A 25,968-nucleotide genomic window follows, 5' to 3' on the forward strand; every position below is an offset into this window, starting at 1 on the left:
GCCACAAGGGCATGCATTTGGGAAACAATGAATATGAGACTGGGGATACAGAATCCCACTATCCAGGACAGACAAAGTGACAACAGTCCAAATTATGTACTTCAACAAAGCATCTTCATTGATTGGGGTATCCTTATTGCATCTTCATATTGATTGGGGTATCCCTATTCAACAAAGCATTTTCATGTTGATTGGGGTATCCCTATTGCAGGGTCTTCTAGAAGTAGGGAGATCCTGGATTCTCTACAAGGAGAACTGTTCCAGCAGTTGATAATGGAACCCACACAGGATGGGGGTCATACTGGACTTAGTGCTTAGAAACAGGGAAAGTGTTTCTGATGTTACAGTGGGTGATCATCTGGCATCTAGTGATCACTGCATGGTACTGTTTAATATTAAGATGGGTATAGAGAGGGATCATTCAAAAGTAAAGGTCCTAGACTTTAAAAAAACTATCTTTGGATGGGGGATTACGTTAAGGAATTGTTGTCTGGATAGGAATATCTGAAATGAGTAGAAATGCAGTGGGCAAAACTGAAAGGGGTTATTGTAAAGGCGACAAACCTTTTTGTGAGGCAAGTAAATAAAAGTAAGAGGAAAAGAAGGCCGCTTTGGTTCTCAAAAGTAGAAGCTCAGAAGGTAAGGAATAAGAGGTAAGCTTTCATAAACTACAAAAGATCGCAGAAAGAGGAAGACAGTCAAAAATATCTGGAAAAGTAAAGAGAGGCTGGTCGAGTAGTCAGGAAAGCAAAGATACAAATGGAAGAAAAATAGCTGACACAGTAAAACGGGGAGACAGAACATTTTAAAGATGTATCAGTGATAGGCAGAAGTACAAAAGTGGCATTGTGAGATTCAAAAGTGAAGGGGAGAAATATGTAGAAGCTGATAAATAAAAGGCTGAATTGCTTAACAGATATTTCTGTTCTGTGTTCACAGATGAAGTTCCGGGAGCAGGACTACAGAAGACAAATGCGAATAGGGATGGTCGAGTGGTAGAACCTGATCGATTTCAGAGGGTTGTGTTCAAGGGAGCTAGCTAAATTAAAAGTAGACAAAGCGATGGGGCCGGATGGTGTACATCTGAGGGTGCTGAAGGAACTTAGGGAAGTTCTGGTGGCTCCGCTGACTGAAGGGATGCTCCTGTTTAAGATTCTGGTGAGACCTCATTTATAATATTATGTACAATTCTGGAGACCGCATCTTCAAAAAGATATAAAAAGGATGGAGTCTGTCCAGAGGCAGCTACTAAAATGGTGTGTGGTCTTCATCATAAGGTGTATAAGAATAGACTTAAAGATCTCTATACTTTAGAGGAAAGGCGGGAGAGGGGAGATTTGATAGAGATGTTTAAATACCTACGTGGTGTAAATGTGCATGATTTGAGTCTCTTTCAATTGAAAGGAAGCTCTGGAATGAGAGGGCATAGGTGAAGTTAAGAGGTGATAGGCTCCGGAGTAATCAAAGGAAATACTTTTTTACAGAAAGGGTGGTAGATGCAGTAGCATACCTAGCATATGTGACACCAGGGGCCCATCATTTTTTGACACCCCCCTATCTGTATGAAAAACATGATTTTTAGTAACAATCCACACGTCACACAAGAGGATACCTAGGAAAAGGCAGTATCTTACATATTGCAATGAGCAGTACATTGAACAATTAAACAAGCCAGACTAGTACAGATTAATCCTGCTCAGTTAATCCTAACAGAAAACCATGTCTTTTCGAACACACAGAACAAAGAAAACACCTTCGCCTACTATGGAATATGTAATCACAAACTAACCCCTCCCCCTTTTACAAAACTGTAGTGTGGTTTTTAGCCATAGTGGTAACAGCTCAGATACCAATGCTAAAAAACACTCTACAGTTTTGTAAATGGGAAGATAGAATAAAAATACATAGACAAAGGTTAAACTGAAGCATCAAGAAGCTGGACTCCTCATACAATGCAACACCACAGAAATAGTGATGCATCTCCCCTAAAGCAAAAAATAAATAAATAAATAGAATTTTTTTCTACCTTGTCTTCTCTGGTATCTGCTTTCCTCATCTTCTTGTCACTCTCTTCCTTTCATCCACTGTCTACCCTCTCTCTGCCCCTTCTATATGGCATCTTCTCTCTTTCTATTCCCCTTCAAGAAACTGTATGCCTCCCCCTTCCATCTCTCCCTTCACCCCCATTGGTCTGGCATCCATCTTCTTCCCTTCCCTCCTCCAATGGTCTGGCATTTCTCTCCTCTCCTTCCCTCTCCCACACCTCCATGGTCTGGCATTTTACTCTCTCATCTCCCTTCCCTCCCACTTCCATCAGTATCTTCCCCCTTTCTCTCCCTCCAACTCAATTCCATGCAGTATCCTTCCCCCTTATGTCTCTTTCCCCTTTCCCTGCAATTCCATCAGCATCTGTCCCATTTCTTTCCCTCCACCAAGCCTCCATACCATCCTGACCTCCTTTCTCACCTTCCACACCCTTCCTTACCACCCTGACCCCCTTTCTCACCCTCCACACCCTTCATTACCACCCTGACCCCTTTCTTACCCTCCATACCCTTCCTTACCACCCTGACCCTTTCTCTCCCTTCACCACCCTTCCATACCACCCTGACCCCTTTTTTCTCCTTCCACCACCCTGCTATGCTCTTTTCTTTCTCTATTCAAATCAGCAAGGTCCCGCAATGACTACTTTTGCTGCCTCTGCTACGGAAGAGGTAAATGATGTTGGAGGAGGGCTGGGCCGGAAGACGCAGGGATTTACGGCAAGGTCCTGTGATGACTGTGGCTGCTGGTTCACCCCCTCCTGACGTCACTTACCTCTTCCAGAGCAGAGGCAGCAGAAGTAGTCATCACGGGACCTTCCTGCACTTCAGCGCAGCTGCCGACTCTGCTCTGGAAAAAGTACAGCAGCCGCACTGAGGTGCCGTTTTGAGCAGCATGGGATGTTTCAGATCCGGCTGGCTGTGCACCCCCTTGAAGCGTGCACCCGGGGCGGACTGCTCCTCCTGCCCCCCATTGGTACGCCACTGGATAGATGCATGGAACAGTCTCCCGGAAGAGGTGGTGGAGACAGAGACTGTGTCTGAATTAAAGAAGGCATGGGATAGGCACGTGAGATCTCTCAGAGAGAGAAAGAGATAATGGTTACTGAAGATGAGCAGACTAGATAGGCCGTTTGGCCTTTATCAGTCATCATGTTTCTATGACATATTTGGGTCAATTTTCAAACATTACTAAGACTTTCATCATCGTGTTGGACATCCAAGTGACGCTCTAGGTGTATATTCTACTGAATTGCATGCATTTTGGTGTGTACACATTTTTTCTATGTGCAGAAAAATGGGCATGCTAGGGATATTCTAGGAGGAAGAACCCCTATGTGCCTACTCTAGATGTATAGACATTGACACTAAACATACATTTGGTTCAACCTGAAGCCTCCAGACTAAACGTGCACTCTAAACCAGTGTCTCTCAACCCAGTCCTTGGGACACATCTAGTAAGTGTGCATGAAATACATAGATTTGATACAGTGAAGTAGTGCTTGTAAGGATTGATTGCTACAGTTAAAAGTTTATCATCATAGCAACGCCTATGATAGAAACCAGCATGTAATCCTCATTTGACCTTGTTTCAGTTTTGGCCAAAAATGTTAGTATATTTTCAGCTGAAACCATAATATTTTGTTCTCTATCTCATGGCTCTTCTCTTCCCCTCCCCCAAACCACTGAAGTTCCCACTCAGTGGCGTAGTGAGGGTAGAAGGTGCCCAGGGCAGTAGTGTCACCCCTATGCACCCTCCTCACCCCCCCCCCACTCCTTTGCCGACCCCTACTCCACACTCGCACCCTCCCTTCCCCTGTACCTCTTTAAATCTTTGCCAGTGCAAGCAGCTTCTCTGACCTGTTGCTTGCGCCAGCATTGGCTTTCCTTCTGTCATCACTTCCTGTCCCCATGACCAGGAAGTGATTTCAGAGGGAAATCAGGCCAGTGCGAGCAGCAGGCTGGAGAAATTGCTCATGCTGGCAAAAATTTAAAGAAGTACGGAGGGAAGGGAGGGCATGAGCATAGCATTGTGGGGCGGGGGTGTGTGTGTGCAGAGAGGTGCCAGTGCCCCTACCAAGACAGTGCATGGGGAGGTCCCCTGTCCCTCTTTACTATGCCACTGCTTCCACTTCCTTACCCCCTAGCACCCACCTATGTTTGATTCACCACTGCCTCCTCCTCCTCCTTGAGCCCACCAATAGACTACCACCGCCAGCAGCTCCAGGCCTACCTTCCTACCCTGCTGGTCGAATGGCTAGTCAGAGTAGAAGTGATCTCCAGTCACTCCTTTCCATCCTGTGTTCGCAGTCAAAATGTCTGCTGTGACATCCAGTAGTAGTCTCGTGAGATTGCTGCTGGAGACTGCTATATGGGTAAGAGATACTTCACATTGCTTCTGCCTGTGCTGACTCCAAATTCAAAATGGCCGATGCAGCCTACAGCTGGCAATCTCACAAGACTGCTGCTGGAAGTCGAGGCAGCCATTGATCTCAGTTGCTTCATGCCCATTGAGATGGGCAGGAGCAACTGGAATCACTTCTGGTCCTACTAGTCACTAGATCACCAGGGTGGTAAGGTAGGTCCAGGGTGAGTAGTGGTGGCAGCTTACAGGTGGTCCAGGAGATGGATTTCTTATATTTGTGGGGAGGGAGGAAGGAAGAAAGTGGGAGCAGGAGCTCCTGTGGTTTGGAGAGATGACAGTGGTGGTGGCGGCAGAGGAGGAGGATTGTTCTGCATCAGGGGATTGGGCTTGTTTTTGGTTTTGGCCAAAATTGAGTGGTGAATTTCGGCAGCAGATTTGGTTTCAGCAGAAATTGAAAATATAGTTTCAGTCACACTCTAAAGACTATATGGACTATCCAATCTGCCCATCCATGTCATCTCTTCCTATCTCTTAGAAATTCTCATATACCCATCCCAAGCTTTCTTGAACTGATCATGGGTAGAGGCAGTGGTATAGCAAGGGTAGGATGTACCCGGGGCGGTGGAGCCCCCTGCCCTCTTATCCATCCCCTCCTCCTTCCCTGCACCCTCCTCCCACCACCATACGTGCGCCTTCCCTTCCCTTCGTACCTCTTAAACTCTTCACTGTCATGAGCAGCATCTCCAACCTGCTGCACACACTGGCCTCAGCTCCCCCTCTGACGTCACTTCCTGGTCCTGGAGTTTGATTAATAGGACCAGTAAGAATCATTTCAGTTACCCCCCCCCCCCTCCATACTTACAAATGGTAATGGTGGCGTTCCCATCAAAACAGTGTTTCTCGTTGTGTTGGCAATCCAGAACTGGAGCATTTGAGGGCAGGCACTGACCTGGCATCTTTCCAATGCAACTGTAGCATTGTCTGCTGGCATTACTGCTGCTGTTATCTGTGACAAGACATAGGGAGGATAATTTTTAAAGGCATTTCCAAGGGTAAGCCAATGCTTTACATTCAGAAATAGCCAATTACAAACTGTCTGCCTAATAAGTAGATAAATTTACATGTTTACAGCCTGTATGAGAGCAACTGGTGTGCACTGCCTTGGGTGAATATTTTCATTAAGGTGATTAATAAATCCATATAAAGACCATTTCAGCTCATCTAGATTAAGAGGATAAGAAGGCCAGAGTTATTTCATAATCTTTATTCCCTAGCCTCCCAATCATGGTTTACCTTTCATGTATTCTTTACTGTTAATTTGTAGTTCTCCCTATTTTCCTATTATTTCTAGTTGGTCAAGTATTATTATGTGAGTACTTACTCGTTTATTGTCTCCCTCCCTTTTTAATTACAAATTGTAAAACACTTAGACGTTTTGATTTGCGTTTTATCAAAATTTTTAATAAACTTGAAACTTAATTTGTAACCTACTTCATAAAGACATATCAAAGTGGAAGGGCATTTTCGATAAGATGTCCAAATCCAAATTTAGACATTTGTGGAACACGCACAAAAATCCAGTAACAAACATGACCATTTTCTTTGTGGGTTTTTTTTTTAAACCTCTGTTGCTATTATAGTGCTAGAGGATTTTAATTTTAGGTTCAAACAATTTTTATTGATGCAAACACAGCAAATACAACACCAGCGCACCCCAAAGACGCACAATACAAATAATAATGCATCATATACAATAATAGAACAAGCATATACAATAATAAAACGCTAGAGCGTGCATGCGCTCTTGAAAATTCATGAGTCCTGGCGCCCTGAGGTGTGCTTCTGTGGCAGTATTCTAATTGACACCTCACGGCGCTTGCAGGGGCCGGAGGCGCGCGCGGTGGCTGAAGGTGCGCGACTGTGGAGATTTGTTAGCACGGTCGTCTTCAGGCGCATTTGGCGCTTTGTGGACCGGCAGGAGAGTGGCGGTGGCGGTTTCAAGCGGCAGCACTGGCATTTTCTCTTCTGTTAGTGGAGAGTGTCGGTTCCGGGTGGTTTGTGGACCGGCAGGAGAGTGGCGTGGCGGTTTCAAGCGTCAGCGCCGGCATTTTCTCTCCTGTTAGTGGAGAGTGTCGGTTCCGGGGTGTGCAGCTGCTGTTACAAGGTTAAAAAAAAAAAAAAAACGGCTCAGGGAAGTGGAGGGGGGAGGGAAAGGGGGCTACTTTGGAGGGAGGGGTGTGCTGGGAGGCCGACAGAGAGAAGGGGGCCAGAAGAGACAGAGAAATACAGGCAGGGGGCCAAGGACAGAGACAGGGGGCCAGGCAGAGAGACAGACAGAAAGAAAAACAGAGGGCCAGGCAGAGAGAGAGAGACAGAAAAAAAGACAGGGGTCAGGCAGAAAGACAGAGAGACAGAAAAACAGGGGGCCAGGCAGAGAGACAGAGAGAAAGAAAAACAGGGAGTCAGGCAGAAAGACAGAGAGACAGACAAACAAAAAATGGGGGCCAGGGAGAGAGACAGCCAGAAAGATAAATAGGGGGCCAGTCTGAAAGACAGACAGAAAGAAAGACAGCCATCCATACAGTGGCCAAGGAAAGAGAGAGAGACAGAAATAAAGGCAGGGGTCAGGCAGAAAGGCAGAGAGACAGAAAAACAGGGGGCCAGGCAGAGAGACAGAGAGAAAAAAAAACAGGGAGCCAGGCAGAAAGACAGAGAGACAGACAAACAAAAACTGGGGGCCAGGGAGAGAGACAGGGGGCCAGGCAGAGAGACAGCCAGAAAGATAAACAGGGGGCCAGGCAGAAAGAAAGACAGCCATCCACACAGCGGCCAAGGAAAGAGAGAGAGAAATAAAGAAAGAATGACAGACAGACAGTGGGCTAGAAAGACAGACAGACAGCCAGCAGCCAAGGACAGAGAGAGAAAGAAAAAAAACTAGACAGATAGATAGCAGCCAAGGAGACAGAGAGAAAGAAAGAATGACAGACACAAAGTCAAACAAACAAGGAGCCAGAGAGACAGACAGAAAGAAAGACAAACAGACAAGGGGCCAGAGAGATAGATAGAAAGACAGCCAGCCATCCAGACAGCGGCCAAGGAGAGAGAGAGAATGAAACAATGACAGACAGACAGGGTGCCAGAAAGACAGAAAAACAGACAGCCAGCAGCCAAGGAGAGAGAGAGAGAAAGAAAAAATATACAGAGAGACAGACAGCGGCTAAGGAGAGAGAGAGAGAAAGAAAAAAATACATACAGACAGCCAGCGGCCAAGGAGAGAGAGAAAAAGAAATAAAGACAGACAGCCAGCCAGAAGCCAAGAAAAGAAAGAGAGAAACAAACAAACAAAAAAAAAAGACAGACAGTGGTCAAGGGAGAGAGACAGAAAGAAAAGGGCCAGGGAGAGAGAAAGAAAGACATACATACAGAAATCAATAATAATAAAAGGCTAAGCGCGAATGCGCTTTTCAAAGATCGTGATTCCTGGTGGCGTGAGGTGTGCTTCTGTGGCAGTATTCTAATTGACACCTCACGGCGCTTGCAGGGGCCGGAGGCGCGCGCGGTGGCTGAAGGTGCACGACTGTGGAGATTTGTTAGCACGGTCGTCTTCAGGCGCATTTGGCGCTTTGTGGACCGGCAGGAGAGTGGCGGTTTCAAGCGGCAGCACTGGCATTTTCTCTTCTGTTAGTGGAGAGTGTCGGTTCCGGGTGGTTTGTGGACCGGCAGGAGAGTGGCGTGGCGGTTTCAAGCGTCAGCGCCGGCATTTTCTCTCCTGTTAGTGGAGAGTGTCGGTTCCGGGGTGTGCAGCTGCTGTTACAAGGTTAAAAAAAAAAATAATGGCTCAGGGAAGTGGAGGGGGGGAGGGAAAGGGGGCTACTTTGGAGGGAGGGGTGTGCTGGGAGGCCGACAGAGAGAAGGGGGCCAGAAGAGACAGAGAAATACAGGCAGGGGGCCAAGGACAGAGACAGGGGGCCAGGCAGAGAGACAGACAGAAAGAAAAACAGAGGGCCAGGCAGAGAGAGAGAGACAGAAAAAAAGACAGGGGTCAGGCAGAAAGACAGAGAGACAGAAAAACAGGGGGCCAGGCAGAGAGACAGAGAGAAAGAAAAGCAGGGAGTCAGGCAGAAAGACAGAGAGACAGACAAACAAAAAATGGGGGCCAGGGAGAGAGACAGCCAGAAAGATAAATAGGGGGCCAGTCTGAAAGACAGACAGAAAGAAAGACAGCCATCCATACAGTGGCCAAGGAAAGAGAGAGAGACAGAAATAAAGGCAGGGGTTAGGCAGAAAGGCAGAGAGACAGAAAAACAGGGGGCCAGGCAGAGAGACAGAGAGAAAAAAAAACAGGGAGCCAGGCAGAAAGACAGAGAGACAGACAAACAAAAACTGGGGGCCAGGGAGAGAGACAGGGGGCCAGGCAGAGAGACAGCCAGAAAGATAAACAGGGGGCCAGGCAGAAAGAAAGACAGCCATCCACACAGCGGCCAAGGAAAGAGAGAGAGAAATAAAGAAAGAATGACAGACAGACAGTGGGCTAGAAAGACAGACAGACAGCCAGCAGCCAAGGACAGAGAGAGAAAGAAAAAAAACTAGACAGATAGATAGCAGCCAAGGAGACAGAGAGAAAGAAAGAATGACAGACACGAAGTCAAACAAACAAGGAGCCAGAGAGACAGACAGAAAGAAAGACAAACAGACAAGGGGCCAGAGAGATAGATAGAAAGACAGCCAGCCATCCAGACAGCGGCCAAGGAGAGAGAGAGAATGAAACAATGACAGACAGACAGGGTGCCAGAAAGACAGAAAAACAGACAGCCAGCAGCCAAGGAGAGAGAGAGAGAAAGAAAAAATATACAGAGAGACAGACAGCGGCTAAGGAGAGAGAGAGAGAAAGAAAAAAAATACATACAGACAGCCAGCGGCCAAGGAGAGAGAGAAAAAGAAATAAAGACAGACAGCCAGCCAGAAGCCAAGAAAAGAAAGAGAGAAACAAACAAACAAAAAAAAAGACAGACAGTGGTCAAGGGAGAGAGACAGAAAGAAAAGGGCCAGGGAGAGAGAAAGAAAGACATACATACAGAAATCAATAATAATAAAAGGCTAAGCGCGAATGCGCTTTTCAAAGATCGTGATTCCTGGTGGCGTGAGGTGTGCTTCTGTGTCAGTCTCATGGCGCCTGCGCTAGCTGTAAGCGCGTGACTGTGCAGAAAACGCCAGCAACTCCTCCCTCCCGCTGCCGCTCCTCTTCAAAGCGGCCTGCTGAGGTTCGACAGCCACTGTAGCGAACCTCGCAGGCCACTCTCCAGCTTCCCGATATGGTGCTGAAGAAGGAGTCGGGATTGCCACTGCCGCCACACACACACATCTTCCTGAAGCCCCGCCCACCGCTTTGAAGCAGGGGAACCTGCTCGACGATCTGGGCCGAGAGGTAAACGATGCAGCCCCAGCTCGAGGAATGGAGGGAGGTAAGAATGGAAGGGGGTGGAAACGGAAGGGGGCCATGGGGCAGGCAGGCATTGCACAACAGGGGACCGGGGGAGAGGGAAAGGGGCTGCTTTGAGGGGAGGGGGGAAGACAGCAATCATCAGGGGGGAACATAAGGGGGCCACAGAGCACGCAGGGGAGGGAGGCAGACAGCAATCATCAGGGGGAAAGAGAGGGGGCCATGGAGCATGCAGGCATGGCAAAACAGGCACGGGACAAGCAGGCATTGCACAACAGGGAACCAGGGGAAGAGGGAAAGGGGGCTGCTTTGGGGGGAGGGGGGAAACAGCAATCATCAGGGGGGAACAGAAGGGGGCCACAGAGCACGCAGGCATGGCACAACAGGCACAGGGCAGGCAGCCATTGCACAACAGGGGACCAGGGGGAGAGGGAAAGGGGGCTTCTATGCGGGGAGGGGTGTGCTGGGGGCAGACATCAAACATCAGGGGGAACAGAAGAGGGCCACGGAGCACGCAGGCATGGCACAACAGGGGGAGAAGGAAAGGGGTGTGCTAGGGAGCAGAAAACAATCATGCTTTGCTCTGGGAGGGGGGAGACAGAAGGGTGCCACGGAGAGACAGGCTGGCATTGTGCAACAGAGAAATACAGGTAGGCAGGGGGGCCAGGGAGAGACACAGACAGAATGAATGACAGACAGACAGACAGTGTCCAAGGAGAGACAGACAAAGAAAAAAACCCAGACAGACAGACATCTGCTCTAGCACCCGTTAATGTAACAGGCTTAAAGACTAGTATACAATTAAAAAGTAACATCAACCAAACTCCCTCCCCTTCCTTCTCTATGTAAGGCAAGTGAGATTAATGAGAATGGAAAGGTACTCCAAAGCCCTGTTCTCTTTTGAACCCCAAAAATGTCACACCACCCCTTCCCCCCACCTGAACAACTTATCCTATCTTTGACTAATTGCCAGAATCTTCAATACACCCCATTTCCCCTCCTCAAACCCCCCTCTCCTCCCCCACCCAATGATACTCTCCACCCCGCCCCACCAGTACTCACCATTGCTCTCCCAACCCAACTAACTAACAAATTAGGACACCCATCTTAAAACCGCACTGCGACCCTTAGGATGTAAGACTTGCAGATAAGGCTCCCATATATTCAAAAACAACATCTTTCGTTTCCTAGACCCTCCGGCATCTTGCGCCTCCCAAATGACCAATTGATGCAATTGGTTCCACCAATGCCAATATGCCAGAGGGTCCGGAACCATTCAGCACTGAAGAATACATTTCCTGGCCAGTAAACTCATCTTCCTACACAAAGCTCGATGCCCCCTAGGTAAATGGCCAAAAGCCTCTTGCAAATCCAAGACAAAGTGGTCCGGCGTACTGCGTAAGACTCTCCCAATTAACCCTGACATATAAGAGATTATATGCCTCCAGAAGTGCTGAATAATGGGGCAGAACCAAAAGGCATGTCCCAAAGTATGACCCCCACATCCCACATTTATGACATAGTGTTGTAGGAAGACCTACACTATAAAACATCTGTGTAGATGACGAAAATAAATGGTATGATGCTGAATTGTTAGAAATGAAACGGAAACTTAGACAACTTGAAAGAAAATGGTTAAAAACTAAATTAATTACTGATAATGAATTATGGCGAAAGGAGGTAAGAAATTAAAAATTAAAGAGAAATGAAAGGCTTACTGCATGAAGAAGGACACGGTACTACTTGAAAGGGTCCAGAGAAGAGTGACTAAAATGGTTAAGGGGCTGGAGGAGTTGACATACATTGAGAGGTTAGAGAAACTAAGCCTCTTCTCCCTTGAAAAGAGGAGACTGAGAGGGGACATGATTGAAACATTCAAAATAATAAAGGGAATAGACTTAGTAGAAAGAGACAGGCTGTTCACCCTCTCCAAGGTAGAGAGAACAAGAGGGCATTCTCTAAAGTTAAAAGGGGATAGATTCTGTTCAAAGGTAAGGAAGTTTTTCTTCACCCACAGAGTGTTGGAAAACTGGAACGCTCTTCCGGAGGCTGTTATAGGGAAAAACACCCTCCAGGGATTCAAGACAAAGTTAGACAAGTTCTGCTGAACCGGAACGTACGCAGGTAAGGCTAATCTGTTAGGGCAAGGGTAGGGAACTCCGATCCTCGAGAGCCATATTCCAGTTGGGTTTTCAGGATTTCCCCAGTGAATATGCATGAGATCTATTTGCATGCACTGCTTTCAATGCATATTCATTGGGGAAATCCTGAAAACCCGACTGGAATACGGCTCTCGAGGACCAGAATTCCCTATCCCTGTATTAGGGCAATGGTCTTTGACCTAAGGGCTGCCGAGGGAGCAGACTGCTGGGCACGATGGACCACTGGTCTGACCCAGCAGCGGCAATTCTTATGATCTTATCAACACCAAAAAAAAATTGTTTAATTTGATTAATAAGGTTTTTGATATGACAAAAAATATGCAATTATCCCAAATTCTATTACCGACTGCAAATAACATTGGCAACTTTCTTTAATTCTAAAATCACGGGTCTACGAACCTCCTGTTCATTAAGTCCAGGAAGTATAAACAATTATTGGGAGAAGTTACCTGATGAAGTTCCAGATGACTTAATATGGTCCACTTTTGATGACCCAGATTGGACGGATTTTTCCAAATTATATTCTAAATCTTATTGTATGTTGGACTCTTGTCCTACTACGTAATCTTGTTTTGTGCACCTCCAGAATTTAAAATGAAAGTGTTAGAATGGATCACTGACTCTCTAGACAAAGGTATTTTTCCGCAAGAAGAGAGTAATATAATCATTACACCTATTATTAAAAACATAAAGGATTCGCTGTCTCTGACCTCCAATTATAGACCAATAGCGTCTATTCCCTTCTTTATTAAGATCATGGAAGGGTTGGTGCAAATTCAATTAAAATATTTGGAATCTCATTATCTGTTGCATGATTCTCAATCAGGCTTCAGATCTCAATACAGTACAGAGACGGTAATAGCTTTACTCTTGGACCATATGAATAGTCTTTTGAGTAAGGGTGGAAATGCACTGGTGCTTCAATTTGATTTCAGTAGTGCTTTCGATCCAGTTGATCATTGTAAATTGTTTGAATTTTTGGATTCTTTAGGAATCCAGGGTAAAGTACTCTCATGGTTTAAAGGTTTCCTTGAATCAATACTTTACCAGATTAGATTTAGGGATGTACTTTCAGCAACTTGGAAGAACCCGTGTGGAGTCCCGCAGGGCTCCCCACTTTCTCCTACACTTTTTAATGTGTATCTCCTTTCATTGGGTTATTGGATGAGTAAATTGGGCTTGAGATCGTTCAGCTATGCTGATGATATTACAATAGTTATCCCTTGTAGTAACACATTATCCGACAGTACTCAAGTTATTGAGTCTGTGCTAAATACAGTGGAATCGTAGATGCAAGAATTCAAGTTGAAATTAAATCAGAAAAAGACTAAATTCTTTGTGTCATCAAAAAAGACTATTCTTTGAACCAATAATTAAGATCAATTCAGTACCATTTACAATAAGCCCTACAATTAAAATCTTGGGAGCAGGGCAGGATTAATTCATCGAGGGCCCCTAGGCACACAAGTACACTGGGCCCCCCTGCCCCGCCCCACCCCAGCATGCACCCAGGCTGAAACAAGAAGCTATGTCAGAGGGAAGCTTTGGGCAAGCAGCACCGCTTGCACAATTACAGTTCCCCTTGCCTTTCTTAGCCTCGTTGCTTGCTTGTCTTACTTTCCATCGATAGGGGGGGGGGTGTGCGTTGCCGATCAGGGTGGGGCCTGTGTTGCCGATCGATGCAAAGGTTAGGACTATAAATCAGGCATGGATGTTATTCAAAAATACCATCATGGAAGACCAGATCAGATGTATCCCATGTATTAGCAAAGATGGAGGCATAGTTAAAAACACAACTCTTGCCTATGACACTTGCCTATGACTTGATCAGACCTCTTTCCTGCAGCAGAGATACAAAGGCACAGCACAGGACAGATGGAGCTTAAAAAATTATGGAAATTAGGACTGGGGATTGACTGAAACTCTGGAAGGTCCTGGTGCACTCCACTATCAGAGAGAGATGTTCTTCTTGTTGTAAGGGAAAGACCAGTAATTGACCTGAGTCTTATCTCTTAAACTGGTTTTGTTGCGCATTCCTTCCTGTCTTCTCTTTAGTATTAAATACAGAACTGACCTGGGGGAAGGAGCTGATGTGTCTCCAAATCAATCTCCGCATTGCACAAGCTGGTGTTGCATTTCTGGATCTGGATGAAGAAATTCATCCCGTGGAAAGGCAGAGTCTGGTTCATCTTCCCCAATTCACCAGCCCCACAGGCTTTCATAGCAACAGTATACATGTCATGACCTGCAAAGGTAAATAGAACTTTGACACATCTTCCAGTTCCTGTTAAATGCCCATCCCCTTTCCTTTACCCACGGGCTAATACAACTTCATTGGCTTCTGGATGATTAGAGAACAATACAAGCTGTCAGCCCCTTTTGTGTCATCATTGTAACATCCCTTTGTTTCTGTCATATCTGTAACATCATTGTAATAATCCTTTGTTTCTGTCATAGCTTGCTTACATAATTCCTGTGTTGTGCTCACAGTTAAAGACATGAAAAATGAGAACCTACAATTTGGAACTCTAACGTTTGGATTGAGATATGACAATTTTAATGCTTTCTGTTTAATGTAAAAGTGGCTTCATGTGTAAGAGGTCTGCGTGGTACTCTAGGGCAATGGTTCCCAACCCTGTCCTGGAGTACCACCAGGTCAATCAGGTTTTCAGGCTAGCCCTAATGAATATGCATGAGAGAGATTTGCATATAATGGAAGTGACAAACATACAAATGTGCTCCGTGCATATTCATTAGGGCTATCCTTGAAACCCAATTGGCCTGGTGGTCCTCCAGGGCAGGGTTGGGAACCACTGCTCTAGGAAGTGATAGGGAAAATGTAGAATCCATCTAATACACTATTGCATAGTACAGAATGTAAATAAATGAAATGCATTCAAGATGACAAATGCACCTTAATTCACAGTGTCAAGGCAGTGTTGCCAGAAATCATTGGGAACTCTCCAGGCCCAGTATTCAAAAGGATTTAACCAAGCAGTGCCACTGAATAGCAACTGACTGTTTGCCACTGTCGGGCAATCTGTGGGTGCAGCTTGGACAGAGCCCATACTTAGCTGGTTAGCTGTGATATTCAGTCCACTAACCGGTTAAATAAGTGGATAAGGTTAGGACAGCAAAAAAAAGGTTGTTTTAAATGTGTCCACCAAATTAAACACAGTATCATTGCATCCTGGGTATTCAATGCTGGTACCCAGTCATATTGAATATCTGTGCTCAGTTCAGCTCATAAGAACATAAAAATTGCCATCTCCGGATCAGACCCTGGGTCCATCAAGCCGGTGATCTGCACACGTGGAGGCCCTGCCAGGTGTACCCTGGCATAGTTTTAGTCCCCATATCACCGTATGCTTCTCAAGGGAGATGTGCATCTAATTTACCCTTCCCCGTTTCACTCTATGCCACTCTTAAGGAGATGTGCATCTAGTTTACCCTTAAATCCTAGAACGGTGGATTCTGCAATTACTTCCTCTGGGAGAGCATTCCATGTCTTTAAAGTGGCTTAAAAACCACGGACTGCCACGAGCTCAATATTGATGCCACTAATATTACAGTAGAATGGTCATTTCTGCTGACACAGAAGCTCATATGTGCTGATGTTAAAAAAGTTTCATGTCAGTTTACAGGGCTGTTTGTGGACTTGCTGACACACTGTGAATCGCTTACTTGTTTGCACGGTCAACACCACCTCCATGCAGATATTCTCCTGTTCTTGACATTTCATCTTCATGGCTTTTTCCATGGAGCATCCATAGTCTCCTCGGTCAACACAGCTATAACATTCCAGGGCATTTTGGCTTTCTGGTTGAACCCCTAGAGGGCCCATATAAAAGAATATATCATTTGGGGCTTATGACACAGCCACAAATTTACAGGATTGCAGTTTAAGTCCTTCAGAAGCAGTTTCCTATTTTACCGATGCCCCGCGTGGCCTTCACTGAGTGTCAGCCATGGCTTCCCACCACCTCCAACCCACACTGTCTGACCTTCAACATTATGTCACATGGAACTGTGATACCTGGAGACCTGGCTTCTAATTCCAGCACCAATTCTCACTGCAAGACTTTTAGCACAGAATCACTCAGAATGGTATCATACACAGCCCAGCTTCCCCGGGAGAATAGCCTGACAGGCCTGAGACTCAAATAAGTGGGCACGAAAGCCTTTTCCTTGTCCAGCATCTCTCCCTCCACTCCAGCAATTTGGTATCTCTCAACTCTCCCCTCCCCCCCCGACCTATTTCTTTGCACCTTTTATAGCCTTCGTATCTTGTCTCCAAGCCTTCTTTCTTACCTGGTCCTGCCTATCTGGAAACAGGGTTTTTCATCAGAGAGAAGGCTGGGATTGGTGCAAGCAGCGGGTATGAGTCTTTGCTCATTGCTGACAAAGAAATGAAGGATTTAAAAAGGTATGGGGTGGGTGGGAGGGAATGGAGTTGAGAGATGCTAGAAAGCCTATGTGAGTGGGGAGGGAGAAATGCCAGTTTTCCACTGGTGAGGTTTGGAGAGACCCACCAGCTACATCAGAGATGTATCACTGCTAGATGGGCCTGAGGCCAAGGTGAGTGAACCTGTGCCTACTCATAACTATGCCACAGCTTCCAACACCACTACTGCCACCAGCCTGTGCTGTGTGACCTTTAGCACTGAGTTGGGCAGAATTGTGACACCTGCAGACCTAACTTCCTATTTCACTTCTCCCACAATTGCTCACACTAGCTTATTATACATTTGTCAGCTTACAAAAGCATCACTCAACTGTTGCAATTACTTTGTTAGTTTTCAGTGAAAGGTTCAACATTCTGCCACTTTAAGATTGATGAGAAGTTCTTTGGGAAAGGAACCCAGGCCTCTGACAGTCTCCTAAACCATGACGTCTTAGAAAAGGAAGTCAACAAGTTACTTCTAGTCTAAGTCTGACAACTCCCTGTCCTTGTTTCATGAACAAATATTTAGTTGATATACACCCAGACTGGATACATTTTATTTATTTATTTTGCAAATTAGCTAGACCAAAGCCTGTGAGCAGAGCAAAGGAGTTACATATCAGCAAGGCTTATGCTAGCTGGTCCTGCCAACCTGGTTTATGTGGCATCCTAGCACCTTTGCTGGTTTGTGGGCTACTTGCTGTACAAACAGTGTAATATCATTTTGCTTTTGATCAAGCCAGAGTTTAGATAATGCAAATTACTGACGTGTATAAGACATAATCACTGCTCACATTCTGGACAGAGCTATATTTAAACCTCTCCCTGTGTGTGTCACATCAAAACGTCAATCAGGCCAAGTGCCAACTTCACAGCTCTCACGCCTTGGAACCCATTTCTCTCAGTTTCCCATCCCTCAGAGTCAAGTTTCAAGTTTATTTAAAAGTTTGATTTGATCGCAATCTCACAATCCGATGCGATTTACAAATAAAATCAGGGTAAAAGTAAAAAAAACAAGTAAGAATAAAAACCACACAATTAATAAAGGTAAGACACTACAGGACACAAGAGGAGGATAAGCTTAAATACAATTCATAAACATATAAAATGAACCTAGGTATTAAGACAAGAGGATGGGAAAGAGTTACTGGTGTATTGTGGTAAAGGCACACGGCATAAATGCAGGTGGTAAGAGCTTTCCAGACACACTGTTACCTTAATGCGTGTGGGTGGAAACCTGCCTCTCAGCCATGCATTTTTTGAATTGCCATGGGTCACAATCAATAGTGGACACCTGCACTAATTTTGGCTTTAGTTAAAGAGCCCTTTACATTAACTTCAAGAACTTTCTAGAACCTTCCATCAATAAAAATAGTAGTACAGTATAATAGAGGGATCTTAAGCCCACCATTTCAGCTCAGTTTATTTCTAACTGCTTAAGTGGTAAAATATCTGCATTGTTGTAGATGGCATCCAGAGGCTGAAAACATCTGACAGATGCATTTTGCTATGTATGCAACCAATTATCAAGACAAGAGGAAAAAAGTACTCCATAGATGCATCTGCTAAGATGTGCAATGCCTAGAAGGCATACTTCGGCATGCCTGTTGGGGATCAAGACAAACATTGGGCACCATACTTCACATGCAAGCACTGCCAAAAAACTCTGGAAGGTAAGACAATTTTGTTTCTCACTAAGATGAAATATGTTGCAAGAATCTCATCCATTTCATAGGTGAAATAAATTTATTGTTTTCATTACAATAATTTAATTTTGTTCTATAGGATGGTACAGAGGGGAAAAGATCCATGAAGTTTGCTATCCCAAGAATTTGGCAGAAACCCACTGCCTACTCAAGCCACTGCTACTTCTGCATACTGAACCCTTCCAAATGTCGAACTGGCAAGCATGCATATGCAATCACATATCTGGACATTCCTTCTTCCATCGCCCCAGTTCCACATTGCCCTGAGCTCCCCCAAACACACTCCCCCAGAGGGAGAGCAGCTGTCTTCAGAAGAGAGCAGAAAGTCAGAGAGTGAGGGAGACATTGTAGATCCAGTTTACAATATCAGTGGTGCAGCTGATGAGAGAAACCAATACTATCCAAACAAAAAAAGACTTAAATGACTTGATCAGTGATCTTGGTCTCACCAAGTCCAATGCCAAGTTTTTGACATCTAGGCTCAAGCAGTGGAATTTTTGGATGAAAATGTGCAAGTCACAGATCAGAGGAAGTGTTGCCAAGATTTTTCCACCTTCTTCACCCATCACGATGGGCTCTGCTTCTGCCACAATGCGATCAGTCTGAAGCAATTAGAATCACCTGTAACTCAAAAGAGTAGTGTCTCTTCATTGACAGCTCATCCAGAAAAATCAAAGCCGTGCTGCTCCTTAACAGGAAACAGTGCCCGTCTCTACCGCTGGCTCATTCAGTGCACCTCAAAGAGGATTTCAACAGCATCAAGACCTTACCAGGCACTTTGAAGTATGATGAGTACGGCTGGGAGGTCATCAGAGACTTCAAAATGGTGGCATTCTTAATGGGTCTCCAAGGTGGTTTTAAAGGTTTCCCTGCTATCTCTACTTTTGGGACAGCAGAGACACAAAGGCGCACTACCAAAGTCAGAACTGGCCACAGCAAACTGAGTTCTCTATGGGGAGGAACAATGTCAAATAGGAATCACTGGTGGACCCCAGAAGGTGCTGATGCCACCATTCCACATCAAATTGGGCCTAATGAAACAATTTATCAGAGCTCTAGATAACGAGTAAGCAACCTTCAAGTACTTTCAAGACATCTTCGCTAATCCGTCTGAGGCAAAGGTTAAAGCTAGTGTCTTTATCAGACCACAGATAAAGAAGATCCTGGAATGCAAATAATTTCCCAAGAACTAAGAAGGAGAAAGTGACTTAGAACAGCTTTGTTGCAATGGTTCAGGGTTTCCTGGGCAATCACAAGGCCGAAAACTATGTGGAGTTGGTTGAGAATCTGGTGAAGAATTACAGTAATATTGGCTGTAGAATGTCTCTCAAAGTCCATGTCCTTGATAACTTATCTTGAGACATTCAAGGGCAATACGCTGAAACCTTCCACCCAATGTGTAGTGGCAGCCATGAAAGCAAATAAGATGCTAGGCATTATTAGAAAAGGGATGATAAGACTAAGAATGCTATAATGCCTCTGTATTGCTCAATGGTGCAACCTCACCTTGAGCATTGTGTTCAGTTCTGGTTTCCTTATCTCAAAAAAGATATAGCAGCACTAAAAAAGGTTCAAAGAGCAACCAAAATGATAAAGGGGATGGAAATCCTCTCATTTAAGGAAAGACTTCAGCTTGGAAAAGAGATAGCTTAGGGGAGTCTACAAAATCCTGAGTGGTGTAAAATGGGTACAAGTGGATCAAAGATTTACAAAAACTAGGGGACATTTGATGAAGTTACAGAGTAATACTTTTAAAAATCAATAGGATGAAATATTTTTTCACTCAGAGAATAGTTAAGCTCTGGAATGCATTGCCGGAGGATGTGGTGAGAGTGATTACCGGTAATTAGCTGGTTTTAAAAGAGGTCCAGGAAAGGGACTTGGGAGTTCTGATCGACAAGTCGATGAAGCCACCCACACAATGTGTGACGGTGGCAAAAAGGGTGAACAGAATTCTAGGAATGATAAATAATGGGATCATGAACAGATCAGAGAAAGTTATCATGTCGCTGTAATGGGCCATGGTGCGCCCTCACCTGGAGTACTGTGCACAGTACTGGTCAACGTACATGACGAAGGACACGGTACTACTTGAAAGGGTCCAGAGAAGAGCGACTAAGATGGTTAAGGGGTTGGAGGAGCTGCCATAGAGTGAAAGATTAGAGAAACTGGGCCTCTTCTCCTTTGAACAGAGGAGATTGAGAGGGGACATGATTAAAACATTCAAGGTACTGAAGGGGATAGACTTAGTAGATAAGGACAGGTTGTTGACCCTTTCCAAGGTAGGGAGAACGAGAGGGCACTCTCTAAAGTTAAAAGGGGATAGATTCCATACAAACGTAAGGAAGTTCTTCTTCACCCAGAGAGTGATAGAAAGCTGGAACGCTCTTCCATAGTCTGTCATAGGAGAAAACACCCTCCAGGGATTCAAGTCAAAGTTAGACAAGTTCCTGCTGAACAAGAACATGCGCTGGTAGGGCTAGTCTCAGTTAGGGCGCTGGTCTTTTACTAGAGGGCTGCCGCATAAGTGGACTGCTGGGCATGATGGACCACTGGTCTGACCCAGCAGCGGCAATTCTTATGTTCTACTTAAATTGGCAGTTTTACTCTGTGTTTAAATTCTCCCATAAAGTACCATGCATTAAAATACTATACTACTTATTTCTGTAGTGCTACCAGATGCACACAGCACTGTACATTAAACATGCAAGAGACGGTCCCTGCTCAAAAGAGCTTACAGTCTGAGTTATGACAGACACATGGGACATAGGCTGAATCAATATATGGTGCTCATAAAGTGAGGGCACAGTGACTGGTCTAATTGACGCTTGTTAATTTCATTTTATTTTGCAACATCTGTTACCAGTTCAGTTGGAATTAATTTATAAAACTAAGTCCTGTTCCCACAAGTGGTGGGAATGGATGGCGGGGATTGATCTAAAGTTTCAGTGTTGCAAAGAACGCAATTAATAAGGATTGATACAAACAGCAGCATCTTCCATTATAATATGAGAATGTCCTTACCTTGGCTGGTCAGGGCACATACAAGAAGGATACCCAGTGCTTTTCCTCTTGGCCACAGTCCACCTTCCATTGGTTACAGTTGCTGCACCTGGTCTGGCATAGATTAGCTCTGTTAGCTTCCAGTTGAATATACTCTGAGTTATGAGCTAGCAGCTGACACTTGGAACCTTATAGCACTTTGATGTTGCAGACTCACTGTACTTCCTTAGGCTTTCAAGTGCATAATTGACACCGTTGTCTTCTTTGTCTAAACACCTGGAGCAAAGGATGGGCATCCTCAGGTCAAGAATGACAAGTCTGGCTTTGTTTTGATTTTCTTACTGAAAAACAAAATGAGGGTGGACGTTTAGTTTTTCTTTTGGGAAACAGTAAACAGAGAAACTGAGTGTGTAACACTTTCCAGACAAGAGAGCAACCCTTAGCACTCCTTTCCACATAAAACTTAGGGTTGTCAATTGGCTCCAGATTCAACAGACAAGGTTGATCCAGCCCATGTTTTATCCTATTGCCTGCAAGGACTTGTAGTTCTAATTTCTAAACTGGATTCCCTAAGAAAAGCCAGCGTACAAGTCCCTGCATGCATTGAGATAAACTCAGGACTGGATCAACCCTAACACAATTGTAGAAACCTGATTGCAGACAAAAGCATCCAGCCTGACCATCTTGTCTTCCTATCGAAATTCTACATCCTTATTTGATCTCCAGTTTTACCCCTTCCCCATCACTAATTCATTCTGTGCCAGTCCCAGGTCTTCTTGATTTGTTTGTACTCAAGACCTTTTCCTCACGCTGAATCCACTGTGAGGGTAACATCAGTAATCACCATTAGGTGTGGTAGGATAGAGATGTAAAATAACTTTAGTACGCTGGAATAATAAGATAATATGTCTTATATAGCTGACCTTGTTCTCTACCCCTTTAGAGATATACGGAATGGATAAACTAGAAAAACACACATTACTGATAATAATAACAAAAGAATTTGTTTGCAAGATTGAAATATAAACTAAAATGGAAACAGATATAATTAGGATTTAAAAGTTATTTCTAAGGGCTCCTTTTACAAAGGTGCATTAGGGCCTTAACGTGTGGAATAGCGCACGCTAAATTGCTGTGTGTGCTAACCGCTACCGCCTCCTTTTAAGCAGATAGTAATTTTTTCGCTAGCGTACGCTATAGCGTGCACTAATTCGATGCGTGCGCTAAAAATGCTAGCGCACCTATTTTTTGTTCTAGAATGTGACAAAAGAAAAGATTAAATGCTAGAACAAAAACCAGTCAGGTATCACTCCCTGTGACCAAAATGCCAACTGATTGTCCCCCATTAGAAGAGCAATTACAGATCTTGACTTATACGGACTAGCAAGTGTTTGTCTTGTCACAGAAAATACTCACAATTGATTTTCAGCGTCGCTTGGATAAAGTGGTTTGATGATTATCAGACGACATTACATTACATTAGGGATTTCTATTCCGCCATTACCTTGCGGTTCAAGGCGGATTACAAAAGGTTAATTTAAAAACAGAGTTACAATGATTAGCTAGAGAGGTAAGTTGTAGGTCTTATGAACATTTAGCGGGTTGTTGAGGGTGGGGTGGTTTGTAAGAGAGTTAATAGGTGGTCATATTGGAGATTCTTTTATTATTATTAGTGCAGTAATGGGTAGATCAAATGTCAGTTTTAAAGTTACTAAGAGGTCGTGTTGTTATTGCTGCTTCAGGAATTTCTTGAAAAGTGTGGTTTTTATTTCTTTTCTGAACGTCCTATAGTCTGGGGTGGTCATCAGAAGGTTGGAGATCTGGCTGTCCAGCCTTGCGGCTTGAGTGGCTAGGAGGCCGTCGTGTAGTTTTGTTCTTTTTACTTCCTTGATTGGGGGGGGTATGAATGGGGAGTGCGTTTTTCTGTGTCTGGTAGTGGGTGCTTGGATGAGGCGATTGTTCAGGTATGATGGGCTGTCTCCGTGTAGGGTCTTAAATAATATGCAGTAGAATTTGAATTGGATTCTTTCTTGGACATCTGAAGTACAGTTCTAGAAATTAATGGTGGCTAGCTAAATGATATTGGGTTATTTTAAGAACATAAGAATAGCCTTACTGGGTCAGACCAAGGTCCATCAAACCAAGTAGCCCGTTCTCACGGTGGCCAATCCAGGTCACTAGTACCTGGACAAAAAGCATTTTATATAATTTTGATATTGCCATTGTTTCCGATAATTTGATAAATTGTGTTAGGTGATTGACTTGTGCCCTTATGATATGACTAAAGAAACTCCAGGAATATCTTTCAGCACTTCTCTCTATTCCGGGCTCCAGGAAGACTGGAGTTGATATGACTGAGGGTCCTTCTCACATTGCCCACATTACTTCTTGCTTATATCAACCAGATTGCCATGTTGACTATTCTAAAAGGGTCACAAGCTCCTGTCTTAAAAAAAAGCAATCCTGGGATCTGTGCAAAAATCCTTCCTTTATTAAAACATAGAGCACTATATATTCTGTGATCTATACAAGATGTATCACAGGTCTAGAATAATCAAAATTCTGTAATATATTACTTATATTGTAACATTCATGACCTATCTATGCCCTTCCCACATGAACACCCCTTTTGCAGTTTATGCATGTACTCTATAGAATAAGGTCATAACTTACCCACATACCTGCAAATTAGTGCTAGATAAGACCAATTATTGATAGTTATCACTATGCCAATTAAAGTAGCTAATTAAGTAATTAAGTTACTTATGTCAATGTTGCTATTCTATAATTACGGGGTCAAGATTAAAAGTGATTTAACTGGCCAAAAATGACTCCTGGCTAATCAAGTATTTTTTTTTTTTTGTTATCACATTCATGGTTGGTTTAATCATGAATTGATAACACAGACCAACAACAAAAAATTCTTGGTGCTTTGGGTTTTTTGATCTGTTCCTTGGGTTATTTGGGGTGCGGATTCAGAAAATTGCATTGGATAGACTTCATCAGCTCTAGTTTCTTAGATGTGGTTGAAACTATTAATTCTTGCTTTTTAGGCCTTTGGGATGGTAGAATAGAAGCCTTTGGGATAGTAGAGCCTAACATGAACATTTTTAAAAAATTATTTATTTATACAAATTTATAACATTTAACAATAATACCAGTCAAAAAAAAAAAAAATACAATGAAACTGAAATATTATCCAATAGCAAGAATCAAATATTCTTATACCAACAACTTTCTAAAGAATCAAATAGTACATTTCAAAGTAAAATTAGTCTACAATATCTGGAGAAGGAGCTGTAGGGACAGACTGATTAGAATATCAAACCAAAGAACAAGAAAAAAGGGAAATAAAGATGAAGCTTAACAGCCCCTGAACACTATTCATTGAGCAGATTCACTTCTCATGAGGATATAGGCAGCCCTTTAGCAGAAATAAATTTAGATAACTTCTGCGACTCATAGATAACATATCTATTCTCTTTATATACCACTAGCTGATGCCCCGGCGTTGCACGGGTATTTAATTATAGCAATAACACTGTAAATGGATTCAAATAAAGATACTTTATAGTGGTGAATTAAATTATTTTTTTACAGCTTAATAAAAAGTACAATATTCAAATTATAATGTGAAATATTTGACAAAATGAATACAATACAACAAACGCAAAATGTGATCTCCGCCCACGTGTGCAGGTGGGTTGCGAGACCCCCAGAACATATCACCCCAGGTAGTGAGGGATCTGCATACCAAGTTTCGTTCAAATCGGTCAAGCCGTTTTTGAATTACTGTGAGAATGGCAGATTTTAACATGTTTTCCATTGACATGAATGGGTGAAATCTGATTTTCTGTTTGTAGCTCCGCCCACGTGTGCAGGTGGGCCGCGAGACCCCCAGAACATATCACCCCAGGTAGTGAGGGATCTGTATACCAAGTTTAGCCGGTTTTGAATTACAGTGAGAATGGCAGCTTTTTACATTTTTTCCATTGACATGAATGGGTGAAATCTGATTTTATGTTTGTAGCTCCGCCCACGTGTGCAGGTGGGCCGCGAGACCCCCAGAACATATCACCCCAGGTAGTGAGGGATCTGCATACCAAGTTTCGTTCAAATCGGTCAAGCCGTTTTTGAATTACTGTGAGAATGGCAGCTTTTAACATTTTTTCCATTGACATGAATGGGTGAAATCTGATTTTCTGTTTGTAGCTCCGCCCACGTGTGCAGGTGGGCCGCGAGACCCCCAGAACATATCACCCCAGGTAGTGAGGGATCTGCATACCAAGTTTCGCTCAAATCGGTCAAGCCGTTTTTGAATTACAGTGAGAATGGCAGCTTTTTACATTTTTTCCATTGATATGAATGGGTGAAATCTGATTTTATGTTTGTAGCTCCGCCCACGTGTGCAGGTGGGCCGCGAGACCCCCAGAACATATCACCCCAGGTAGTGAGGGATCTGCATACCAAGTTTCGTTCAAATTGGTCAAGCCGGTTTTGAATTACAGGGAGAATGGCAGCTTTTTACATTTTTTCCATTGACATGAATGGGTGAAATCAGATTTTATGTTTGTAGCTCCGCCCACGTGTGCAGGTGGGCCGCGAGACCCCCAGAACATATCACCCCAGGTAGTGAGGGATCTGCATACCAAGGTTCGTTCAAATCGGTCAAGCCGTTTTTGAATTACTGTGAGAATGGCAGCTTTTTACATTTTTTCCATTGACATGAATGGGTGAAATATGATTTTCTGTTTGTAGCTCCGCCCACGTGTGCAGGTGGGCCACGAGACCCCCAGAACATATCAC

At 44.1% G+C, this 25,968-nt stretch overlaps 1 protein-coding gene across 1 annotated transcript in view; it reads right to left on the minus strand.

The window, feature by feature from the left end:
* The window catches only part of LYPD3 (LY6/PLAUR domain containing 3), a 124,803-nt gene that overhangs the window by 2,492 nt on the left and 96,343 nt on the right, over positions 1-25,968 (minus strand). Inside the window, exons 2-5 of the mRNA XM_033962645.1 lie at positions 21,184-21,503; positions 15,694-15,840; positions 14,084-14,254; positions 5,270-5,413 (exon numbers count right to left, since the gene is read on the minus strand). Coding sequence (XP_033818536.1) covers positions 5,270-5,413; positions 14,084-14,254; positions 15,694-15,840; positions 21,184-21,253 — 532 coding nt within the window. The 5' untranslated portion in view covers positions 21,254-21,503. The remainder of the gene's footprint in view (positions 1-5,269; positions 5,414-14,083; positions 14,255-15,693; positions 15,841-21,183; positions 21,504-25,968) is intronic.

The sequence above is a fragment of the Geotrypetes seraphini genome, chromosome 11 (genome assembly GCF_902459505.1).
Source record: "Geotrypetes seraphini chromosome 11, aGeoSer1.1, whole genome shotgun sequence".
Classification (NCBI taxonomy): domain Eukaryota; kingdom Metazoa; phylum Chordata; class Amphibia; order Gymnophiona; family Dermophiidae; genus Geotrypetes; species Geotrypetes seraphini.